Source organism: Eucalyptus grandis, chromosome 2, assembly GCF_016545825.1.
Source record: "Eucalyptus grandis isolate ANBG69807.140 chromosome 2, ASM1654582v1, whole genome shotgun sequence".
NCBI classification, from domain to species: Eukaryota; Viridiplantae; Streptophyta; class Magnoliopsida; order Myrtales; family Myrtaceae; genus Eucalyptus; species Eucalyptus grandis.
Window position 1 is genome coordinate 39,215,637 of NC_052613.1, and position 12,778 is coordinate 39,228,414.

Below are 12,778 nucleotides of genomic sequence, written 5' to 3' on the forward strand. Positions count from 1 at the left end.
GATTAATTTAATACTTTAAAGATAATGTTATTTTCTTAAGTTCTTGTTTTTAGGGTTGCTTAGGAGCGTTAGATGGCAGATACATTAGGGTATGTGTTCTAGAGGTTGATAGACCTAGTTACCGAAATAGAAATGGTGAGATAGCCGCTAATGTCTTAGGAGTTTGCTCTTGTGATATGTGATTTGTTTATGTTTTACAAGGAGGGAAATGCTCAAAAGCGGATCCTAGAGTGCTTCAAGATGCTTTAGTTAAACCTAATGATTTGAAACTTCATGTTAGTAAGATAAGCCTTTATCAATATGTTGCATTCTTTGTCATGTAGGTTTGATGATTCTAAGACAATTAATAATGTCATCATTTGTTATTAGATAATTATTATATTGTAGATGCCAGATACACAAATGGGGAGGGCTTTTTAGCTCCTTATGGAGGAACTCTATACCACCAATCTGAGTGGACAAAAAAGTTGTATGCCAAATTCCCTTGAGGAGTACTTTAACAGAAATCATTCTCAAACTAGAAATGTTATAGAAAGATACATTGGTCTACTTAAGTTATGATGGTCTACTCTTAGGAGTCCATCTTTTTACTCAATTAGAACGCCGGGTCAAATAATCATAGTTTGTTGCCTCATACATAACTTGATAAGAAGAGAAATGGCTATTGATCTAATCGAGGCACAGTTAGATGAAGTTGCTAACACTATTGAGGACGTGGAAACAATCGATGTTGTTGAGTCGTCAGATCATTGAACGGCATGGAGGCAAAATTGGCCAGTACGAATGTTTAATGAGTGGAATGCAAGTAAAGGACATGGAGGAGTTGTATGATTTGATATTATTAAAAATATTCATTTGTTTCCCATTGTTGCAAAGCTTGTGTTGTAATATGTTTTTATTTCTCCATTTCTTTTAGACGTGTGTGATATGATGCTGGTTTCTTATTGTTGAAACATACTTTTCATTTGCTTTATGGCTTTATCATTTTAAATATTTAGTATTATGTTGTCTCTACCATTATATTTTCTCTATTGTGCTATTCTCTATCATTAAATTTTCTAAAATTTAAACAAGATGTTTAGGAATGGAAGATAGTGATTTCAATCAAAGTCAAGGAAGGGGAACAAAGAGCAATTGATGTGTATGGACAATAGATGAAGAAAATGCACTTAAAAATGGTCTTGAAGAACTAGTTATATGAGGAATGAAAGCCGATAATGGCTTCAAAAGTGATTACATGATTGTATTAGAGTAGTGGTTTGAAGAAAATTTCCCTAGTCCCGGCATCAAGGATAATCCTCATATAGAGTCGAAGATGAAAAACTTGAAAAAATTATACAATCATATATATGATTTGAAGGATCAAAGTGGCTTTGGGTGAGATCATGAAAAACATCGTATTAATATCCATTTGGAAGATAGTTGGCAAAAATATTGCAAGGTTTGTGTCATCTCTTCTCATTTTTCTTCTTTAGTACTTATTTCATTTTTAATAAAACAACATATTTTCTTTGTAGGTTTATCCAGGAGCTGCTTCTTTGAGAGGGAAGTTTTTCCCTCATTATGATCGACTAACAGCCGTATTTGGAAAACATCGTGCCAAGGAAAATCTCAATGAAAACCCTTCGAAAGCTCATGCAGTAGATCATGAACAATGTGAAAATAATGATGTTGTGGAAACTAATGGGTAAGTCAAAATACCACTGCTATCATCTTCTCAAACACATGAGGTTTCTGATTCTTCAAGAAGAAAAAAAAGGTTAAGACAAGTGACAAATGGGTTGCTGGGTTAGTTGAGATAGTAGGAACCTTTGGTTCATTTTTGGAAAAAGCTAATGAGAAGATGGAGATAAATGCTAGCCGCACCGGACATGCTAGGGATTTGGATAATGACAAGTAAAAAATCAATGAGGAGCTTCTTCAAATGTCTCTACATACAATGGATAGAATGAAATTATGTGGAAAAATTGCAAAGAATCCTGAGAATATTCATCTTTTTTGGGATTTCAAGGAGATGGCAGGAAGGCAATTGTGAAACTACTTCTCCAAGAGATGAGAGAAGAGAATGTGTGATGACTTGGAGCGATGAGTTGCAATGGATTCGGAACATCGAACAATGTTCTTTTTGCTATTTATTGGAATCATATATATATATATTAAGGTGTTCTTTCTTGTGCAATCCCTCTGTAGTTATATTAGGTCTTGTTCGTGACCTTCCGGTACATGAAACATCTTGAACTTGAGAGTGTGTTGCTATTCTTATGCTGAAGTTTGTCTCCGATGGTGGGTAAATTCAATTCAATAATGTGTTGTTCCTTGATATGTTTGTTAATGGAGTGCTTTGGTAATGCTTTTGCTACTTTTGAGATAGACTTTCCATCCACAAAATCTTAAAATCAGATCTCATGACTATAGTCAAACTTTTTGTTAATTTTTTTTATGCAACTTACTGTGAGCATTACATATATTTGTCATGTATAAATTTGAAATATCATGTGCATCGTAAATCTCCCTGAAATTGAAACTTGAGAGCACAATCCATAGAGTACTTAAACAATATGAAATGACTTAAAAAATCGCATTAAGAAGCACATGAAAACAATCACACCAACAACCGAAGCATGCAATATAGGATCAGTGCAATGCACATTCAACAGTGATAATAAGCTTGAGGGCATAGGTTTCCTTAGGTAATCTTTTGCCCATACTTCCTCTACTGACAATTGTCTGCAATCTGGGTAGATATACACATGTTTGAGGACATTGACCACAATTATTAAAGTCGGCCTCACACTTTTTGTTACCTTTTTTTTTTTTTTTTTTTTTTTTTTCGTGCAACTTATTGCGACTATTACATATTAGCATTTGTTGTTCAAATATGCTATGATGCAATTTGGTTTCTTATCCGTTCATATTTCTAATGCTCTCGTATAAGTTTGAATTGACTCATCTCATATTAGCATATGCAATATCGCTTTTTGCTTCTTTATGCATTCGTAGATGATGCATAATCTTGGATTGATTTTGTGAGATTTTGTGAGATTTTGTGAGAATCTGTTGATTCAAAAACCGTTTTGGATGATTTTGCTATAATCTAATATGTTAGTTTGTGCTTTCCTAATTTTATTATTATTTATTCAAGAATATAATTGTTCATGAAAATATTCGACTTTAAATCTGCAGTTCATCAAACAGTGGATATGATAGGATATGAGAATATCCGACTTTAAAACCGTAGTTCACTAAACAATGGATAAAATATGAAGAAATCCTTGGATTTCTTATCCTATTCTATCTAGTTTTATCTTGTTTAGAAATCCGGATGATGAAACACAGCTTAAGAGGTCACAAATTGAAAAATATTTCAAGATTTTTTAATCTATATGTTAGAAGGTGAGCCTCAAACATTTCAAGAGGCAACGTCAACTCCGTATGTTCCTCACTGGAAATAAGCTATTTAAAGTGAGATTGATTCTATCCCAAATAATCACGCTTGGGAATTGATTGATCTTTTGTCAAGAAATAAACCAATTGGATGTAAATGGATCTTCAAAAAGAAGTGTAAAGCTTACAGCTCTATAGATAAGTATAAAGCAAGACTTGTTGCCAAAAGGTTTAGATAAAAAGATGGTCTAGACTACTTTAATACTTATTTACCTATAACAAGAATGACATTAATTAGGATGTTAATTACTATAGCTTTGTTATACAATTTGCAGGTACATAAGAAGGATGTGAAAATTACATTCTTGAATGGTGATCTCGACAAGGAGATTTACATGGAATAGCCTGAAGGGTTTAAAGTCAAAGGACAAGAACACTAACTTGTCAAATTATTGTATGGATTTAGACAAGCTCCTAAATAATGGTATGAGAAATTTGATCGTGTAATGATTCAAAATGGTATATTATCAATGAGTGTGACAAGTGTACGTACACAAAATCCATGTCAGTTATCTATTTGTTGATGACTCGTTGATTTTTGGAGATAACGCTAAGGTTATCAAAATCACCAAGAATGTTCTCAAGAAGAACTTTGAGATGAATGACTTAGGTGCCGCAAATGTTATATTTGGCATCAAAATTCTAAAGAACTCTAATGGTTTGGGTTTAACACAATCTCATTATATTGAGAAGATAGTTAAGAGGTTTAAAGGGTATAACATTAAAGATGTAATTAATAATTTTCTTCCACACTTGACTTTAAGAAAGAATATCAAAAATAAAATCAAGCAGCTAAACTACTCTTAAGTGATTGGAGGTATCATGTAAATCATGAACTGCACTAGACTGAATATTGCGCACAATTGAGTCGGTATACAAGTATTCCTGGTTATGAGCATTGGAATGCACTTTTGAGAGTGCTGGGTTTTGCAAAGAACCAAAGAGCATGTTATACAAGCAGAGTAGTTTCGGCAATTTTTTGAGGATATTTTGTTGTAGCAAAAGCCCGTGGCTCTAATATGCATTCATTATGATAATTAACTAGTGATTGCAAGGCCATATAATGTGATATATAATGGTATCGTCATGGACATAATACCATAAGACAATTGCTCTCGAATGGAATAATTTTTTTTAGATTTTGTGAAGTCAAAGGAAAATATTGCATATCCACTAACAAAAGGTTCATCGAGAGAATAGGTAAACTACGCATCGAGGGGGATGGGGTTGAAAGCCCTAACCCAATAAAGAGATTCTAAGGTGAAAATCTAATCTAGCAATTAGAGATCCCATGGGCTAGGTGCAATAGAATAATGTAAATTTTGAAAACTCTAGCGAGTACATTTACCCAAAAAAAAAAAATTGTGACGTGAAAAACCCTGAACTTTTCAAATTGTTTTGTCATTTTTTTTATGTTTTTCCTTTTTTTTTTTCTTTTTCTTCCCTTCACCGGCGTTCGGCGAGGGCCTAGTGAGGGATGCCCTCGCCGAACTCGGGCGAGGGGTGCCCTCACTGGATCCGGCGAGGGAGGCCCTTGCCCAACGCCGATGAGGGCGGTCCTTGCCCGCGTCAGGCGAGGGGTGCCCTTGCCGGCATCGAACGAGGGTGTGTAGGAGGTCCTCACCCGACCTAGCCGAGGGCTACCCAGCCCAAGCAAGAGTGACCCTCGCTGACGCCGGTGGAGGGAAGAGAGAAGAAAAAAATTAAAAAGTAAAAAGACAAAAATACCAAATAATTTAGGGTAAAATGTGTCACACGACAAAAGTTTAGGGTTTTTGTGTCACAATTTTTTTTTTTTTTTTTGGTAAATGTGTCACGGTTGGTAAAATTTAAAGTTTTTTACGTCACAAAAAAAGTTTGGGGTAAATCTGTCACTTTGAGCAAAGTTTAGGGTTTTTCGTGATTTTTTCTCGTCTCCCAACATTCTTCCTACAACATTTTAAGGGTATGGTATGCGTTGAATGATCCTATAGCTTGGATTTCAGCATGTTAATAAGGTATGGTAGGTAGGATATTTTTAATAGGAATGCACTTATATGTGTGAGCTAGTCGACTCTAAGAAAATCTCTAAATGCTAGATATTTTGAAGCACGCATGAATCTTGAGAGGTTTAAGGCTTGAAAGATGAACGCAACCGAGAACCAATCTTGATTTGGATATACTCTGCGTGAGGTCTATTATTTGGGGTTACACCAACAATTAGTGGTTCAAGGTTTTGTCCATCGATTGGTTAAGTATGTACGATAAGCTTTCACTAAAAAAGGTTCAAAATGAAAGTGAGCAAAACGAGATACGTTATTTTCGTTCATGAATCTTATTAACTCATGTATCTCTAGAGCTCTTGGATTCGTGTATCTACTTAATTCATGAATCTCTTAAATTCTTGTATCTATTTAATTCATAAATCTCTTAAATTCTTTTATCTATTTAATTCATGTTTCACATATCATTTCTGTACATAAATTGCAAAACTCTATAAATAGATTTAAAATTCCTTTTTCGAAAAAAGAAGCACAAACACCTACATCTCTTCTCTTAAAGTTTCTCTAAGCATGTTGGTTTCAAGAAGTGTTTAATAGAGTGTTGTTTGTATAATGCCAATACCAACGGATTCAAAGTGTTGTATTTCAAGAGGCAAAGTTCGTGAAGTTGCTTAGCACTATTAAGAAAAGCTAATTACCTTAAGGAGATTCGGTTTACCTCACCTCCAATTACAATTTCTTTTTATTATCACTTTCTCGAATTTATTGTTTTCGAGTTACAATAAACAGTGTTAAGTTTTCTTTCATAGTACGTTTTTTTCTTCTTCTTCTCCTTCTCATCTTATATATTTTCCAACACGTTACACTCATCCACGACAAGTGCGGACGAATACGCGTCAGCGGAAGTCCCCCTCGACGTGGGAAATTTCTAATTCCACGGTACGCGGGAATTGAAGTTTGCGTAAATTGGCCTTGGCGTGCGCCGCGGGTGCAGCAGCGGTATCTTGTGGCGTTGCAGCACCCGACAAACGAACTGTTCATGGACGTGACCTTAGCCAACTTGCGACTTTGTCCGCTGCCGAGACTTCCGGGACGGAGCCGAAAGGGAAGAGTCCCCACCCCCAACCCCCGGTGGTCCACACGCGAACGTTGCCCCGCTCCTGTCAAGACTCGACTTTGCGGGCAACTTCTTGAGCCATCGGGATACGCTGTCGACGGTGCCTAAAGCCCGAGAAAAGAAATCGCATGCCCGGCCGACAAGACATACTAGCCGCCAAACACATCCCCCGGTGTTTTGAGTTAACATGCAACTGGCTTTACGGTACCTAATTTTCTCAAGAGGACTAATTCATCCTTCTTGCTAGAAGTCCAAGCACAAGAACCATAAACCGAAACGAACTAAAAACATCGTTATAGACGACTTGTCAATTTTGTTTTTGGCTTTTGTTGCTTGGACGAAGATGACGACGACGACGACGACGACTACTTCGATATGGCTCAAGATGCGGGTCAAAGACGGGTGATAAGTTTGTGGTCCTCATAAACAAGAGTTGGGACCCAAAAGGGATTATTGCTGGGACTTCGACATGGGTGTTTAAAAAACGCGTTCGTCTTGTTACGGAAAGAAAATACAATGATTTCGCTGAATAGATCAAAGGTCCTCCTTGTACAAACCTATGCCGTGCATAAGCGAACTCAAAGGCAATTTTCTACGGGAGATTGTGAAACGGGTTTTCATTAAAATCTCTCTTGCTATGGTATGCGGTCCCCAGTCAAGAGAGAAAACCTATTATTGTTAGCAGTCTTGCTTATGCTGGGCTGGCTTTTTCCCGAAGGTAATTCGAGGGCTATAACTTAAACATGAGTCTGACTAAGAAACTCTTTTTTTTGGCTGTTTACTGGCACCACTAGAAAGATTTTATGATTTGAAATGGGACGGGGATACTAAACGACTTCAATTGCTGCCGTACCTACTTCTTTATTCAAGAGTTAAAGGTTCTATTTGAGAGTTAATCCTGCTTGTTTAAGATGAAAAGATGAAATCACAAATAATATTTCTCCTAAAACGGGAAGTTGCTTTAGATATTAAAGCAATCAGAAGAATTTCACATGGCAAAAAACAAAAATTTTAAGCGGTTCATTTGTTTTATCTTGTAAAAGGTAACATTTGGACAAAAAAAATTACAAGTTTGGAAAGTTAAAAGAGTAGTTTAGATAACTTGACTAACTTGTCAATGAACGTCATAGAAAAAGGAAGAGATTAAACATCAGGGACACTAGCTTATAAATAGGGGGGTCGTGAAGGTGAGGTACAAGCATGCGCTTTATGCACCGAACTCATTAAAATATGCGAGCCCATCAAGAAATGCATCGTAATTAAAAGCTCACCTACATGGAATACTATCTAAAAAGTTTCCTATGAAGTCAAAAAATGCCCTGACTAAACTAGGATGATCAAAAAGTGATAATTCTTCATAATTCATCAAAAGCCGAAAGTTAGACCTATTTGGAGTAATTTTCACATTTTACCTTTTGTTTTTTGTTTTCAAATTTCTCTACATGCGTTCAGATAAAAAGGGTACTCATCCTTTATATATTTAAAATATTACGATTTAAAATTTCTGTATTCACTTTGCTCATTTATTCTTACCAAAAAAAAAAAGATTAAGAAGAAAAGATGCAAAAATAGAAAAAAAAAAAAATGTGCCCCCGAGCTCGAACCAGCGCAAGAAAGAACATTTTTTATTTTTTTGGTCAGAACGCAACAAAGAACTTGAAACAACAAAATGCCACGTAGGACTGCTGCCAATCCCCGTCATTGCGAACAGACTCAAACGCAAACGCACAATCCAAGTCCATTCCACGAACACCAAAATTGACTTCTTCAGCTTGACTTAGACCGTCTCAGTCACGTTACCCTCCACTGCACGACAAATCGCAAGACGAGCGCGTTCATCCCACGGCTCCATCGCCCCCGTACACTTTGGTCGATTCGCATCCCGTCCCGAAAATTCTCGGAGGTGGGTACCCACCGTCCGTACTCGCAGTCGACTTCCATTGACCGCGTGCACGGCACTTTCCGCTTGGCTCGCTTCCCTCTCTCTCTGCTCTGCTGCTCTGCTGCTCTGCTTCTGCGTCGCTTTAAATCCCATCTCCATCTCCGTCTCCGTCTCCGTCTCCCTCCCTCTTCATCTCCTCCACGAAACGCGCTACGGACTGATCATGGCCAGCCTCTTCCCCCTCACCGCAGCCGTCGTCTTCCTCTCGGTCGCTTGTCCCCATCTCTCGCGCGCCGCGTACACCATCGGCATCAACTACGGCACTATCGCCGACAACCTCCCCCCGCCGTCCAAAGTCGCCACATTCCTCAAGACCAAGACCACCATCGACCGGGTCAAGATCTTCCACGCCAGCCCCGACATCCTCCGGGCCTTCGCCGGCACCGGAATCGCCGTCACCGTCTCCGTCGGTAACGAAGACATCGTCTCCCTCTCCAAGCTCCCCGCAGCCAAGTCCTGGGTCTCCGCCAACATCTTGCCGTTCTACCCCAAGACCCTCATCAACCGCATCGCCATGGGCAATGAGATCCTTGCCACCTCCGACAAGACCCTCATCGCGAACCTCTTGCCCGCCATGAAAGCCCTCCACTCAGCCCTCCAGCTCGCGAACGTCACCAACGTCCAGGTCACGACACCTAACTCTCGGGATACTGGCGTCGTCGTATCCCCCGAGCACCGGCCGTTCCGCAGCGGCTTCGACCGGACCATATTCGCTCCGATCCTGAAATTCCACCGCCAGACGAACTCCTCCTTCATGGTGAACCCGTACCCGTTCTTCGGGATCACCCCCGAGAACGTGAACTCCCACCCTGAACTACGCGTTGTTCAAGCCGATCCCCACAGCACTTTCGACAACGGCGACGGGGAAAAACTACACGAACATGTTCGACGCCCAGATGGATGCGGTGTACTCGGCGATGAAGAAGGTGGGTTACGAGGACGTGGAGATCGTGGTGGGCGAGACCGGGTGGCCTTCGGTGGGCGACCCCAACCAGCCGGGCGTGAGCATGGCAAACGCGGAGTCGTACAACAGTAACCTCGTGAGGCACGTGAACTCCGGCAAGGGAACGCCGCTGATGCCGAACCGGAAGTTCGAGACCTACATCTTTGCGCTGTTCAACGAGAACAAGAAACCGTCGACCTCAGAGCGGAATTACGGGCTGTTCAAGCCGGATCTGACCCCAGTTTACGACGTTGGCATCCTGAGAAATTCGGTAAATGCCGTTCCTTTACATCTTTTAGGCTAGTACTAGCGTAAGTCTTTTGTTATCCTAAAAATAATAATTTATTATGAATCATAAATTCTTAAAAAAGTAGACCCCATAATAATTTATGAGTTTTGCTAGTATAATAGAATAATAACTTGTTGTGAATAACAAATTATTAAAAAAGTATATCTCACAATAATTTATAATAATTTATTATTTGATTTTTTATAATTCTTAGATTAAAGACTATCATTCAATTATTTCACAAACCAAGCTTTGCTAGGCTACTGAGAGAATAATAACTTGTCGTGAGCCACAAATTATTAAATGAATCCAATTTATAATTATTTGTTTATTTGATTATGTGCTTTATTCTCACAATAGATTAAAGACTATTACCCAATCATTTTTAAATCGGACTTTTCTAGCATAACAGTCTTTAGGCAACTATAAAAATAATGGTTTGTTGTGAGCCACAAGTTCTTGATAAAGTAATCCCCACAATAATTTATAATTATTTGTTATTTGATTTTTTTATAATCTAGAACATATTGTTATTGTCACGATAAATTAAAGATTGTTGTCCAATCATTTCTCAAATTGGGCTTTACTAGTATAATAGTTTTTAGGTTATTGTGAGAATAACAGCTTTTTATAGACTTTACAGTAATTTATAATTACCCGTTATTTATTTTTTGTGATATAGAATAAATTGCTATTCTCACAATAGATTAAAGACAATTATCCAATCATTTTTTAAAGCGGGTTTTGTTAGTATAACAATATTTGGGCTACTATGATGTGAGCCACAAATTCTTGAAAGAGTGGACTTCACAATAATTTATAATTATTTATTATTTGATTTTTTGTCATCAAGAACAGACCTTTATTCTTACGGTAAATTAAAGACAATAGATTAATGTCGTTTATTAAAACTAGGACTTATGTACATGAGTACAGAAAAAAAAAATGAGAGTTAAGTATGCCAAAACCGATAATATTGAGGCTGATTTTGATTATGGCATTAATTGACTTCCAACAATTGATGGGACATTTTTTAGCTCAAGTTTTAGGAGGGAACGAGGAAGTGCTTTTTTTATTGATTGAGCTTGTAAATGATTTTTTTTTACCTTGGAAAATTTGGCCATTGTCGTCTTCGGTGATTTTCAAACCTTCGACGAGTTTAGAGAATATGTTGCATGTCCAAAATTTGTTCTCTTTTTATCTGTATGAAGGGATAATTTTTTTTTTTTTTGGGGCTATGAGTGAGCTTTGGCATTTAAGGGAATGTTTGGTCACATACCAAATAATACTTGATTCTATTCTTTTATTCTTTGTAACCAACAAAAAAAAAGAAAAAAGAATATTATGCTTTTTTTTCCTCTCTTTTATTTTATTCTTTTCCTTTTCTTTTCTCTTCTTCTTCCTCTAGCTGGTCAAAAAATATAATAAAATTGTATAATAAAATTAAAATATATAATGAAATAATTTAAAATAAAATAAATTTTATTAAAATATTTATTAAAATAGAAAAATAGAAAAATATAATAAAAGTATTAAAAAAATTAATGATCGTACCAAATGTATTTTTATTTCGGAAATAGAAATTTTTGGTAATTATCAAATGTTTACAAATGCTAAGAAATTTGTCTAAGAAATAAAAAAAAAAAAAATTACTTTTTCGCATAAGTTATTTTTAAGAACAAAATGATTACTAAAAGCACCCTCCTCGGATAGCTCTTGCTTCTAAGCACGCGTCTGCCATGGAAAGAGACATTGGCTCCTTTGCTTCAGCTCCACTTTGCCCAGACTGTCCTCGCTGCGTGGCAAAATTTATGCCCCTGGATCCACCCTAGTGGAGGGCAATATCAGTCCATGAAAACTTTTAATCGAAAAAAAAAAAAAATTTCTCATGCCATCTATCAGCAACAGCCCATGTACTTGCTTCGAGATCTAGGCCGACCATTTCGATTAATCTTTTATTATTATTTTTTGTTGGTGTTGATCACAGGCTGAGGGACCCAGTCCGACAACGGCCCCCAGTCCGTCGCCCTCCAGTCCCTCGGCCCCCGGACCCAGTCCGACATCGGCCCCCAGTCCGTCGCCCTCCAGTCCCTCGGCCCCCGGACCCAGTCCGACTTCGCCCCCAGTCCGTCGCCCCCGGACCCAGTCCGACATCGGCCCCCAGTGCGTCGCCTTCCAGTCCGTCGCCCTCCAGTCCGTCCATTCCCTCAGCCCCCAGTCCGCCAGCCCCCAGTCCGCCAGCCCCGTCGACGAGCTCAGTGAAGAAGTGGTGCGTGCCAAGATCGAAGGAGTTGATCCTAGGAGGTTCTTGTTTTTTGTTCGCATACTTTCTGTTAATTTGAAGGAAAGAAAGAGAAGGGAATTCGAACGTCAGCCTCCCTTCTCTTTTTGTGGTGGGAGCAGATCGCGGCTTTTATATGAGGTTGTATTATTGGCTTTTCAGCAACATAGATTTGGGGGTTGCTATTGATCCCCCTTTTTCTATCTTTTTTGGGGATCATGCGACTGATCCACTTTTCTCTATCCGATATGGCTTTTATAGAAGGTTGAGCCGGGTCAAACGGCTAAAAATTTTGATGGAGCCATCCTCCAATTGAATAAGATTGAGTACCTACATTCTGAATTACGAAGCACTTCATGGGATAGGAAGTTCCCACGTTTATCATGTATTGTTGTTATACATACTACATAGTTTGAGTGGGAGTTGAAAGAATGCTTGCTTCCCTGTTCATCGTGTGTTTTACCTTCTTGAATTGTCACATTATAAAATGTAGCATAACTTTTGTCATATGATCCTTATTCAGTCGATAAGTTTTAGTTTAGCAATTTGTCATCTATTGATCAACATAGATAGTTCCTATTCGGGTAGGCTTATTTTAAATGTATATTTTATTACTGTATACTATAAAAGTGTCAATTTTCAGACTTAAGAAAATTTATCATTATAGCGGTTTTTTTTTTTTTTTTGGGCCTTGTACTGACCTTAGGCCTTCATATGATGTTTTAAAATATTATAATTATACAAGTGTCATACTTTTCTCTTGCATGACATCATTAACGA

At 38.0% G+C, this 12,778-nt stretch overlaps 1 protein-coding gene across 1 annotated transcript; it reads left to right on the forward strand.

The window, feature by feature from the left end:
• The first annotated feature begins 8,545 nt into the window (after positions 1 to 8,545).
• On the forward strand, positions 8,546 to 12,446 carry LOC104432733 (glucan endo-1,3-beta-glucosidase). Its single transcript, XM_018868761.2, is given in 3 exon segments — positions 8,546 to 9,278; positions 9,280 to 9,699; positions 11,705 to 12,446. Coding segments are annotated over 3 exon segments (1,533 nt in total). The 5' UTR covers positions 8,546 to 8,648; the 3' UTR covers positions 12,188 to 12,446.
• The last annotated feature ends 332 nt before the right edge of the window (positions 12,447 to 12,778 follow it).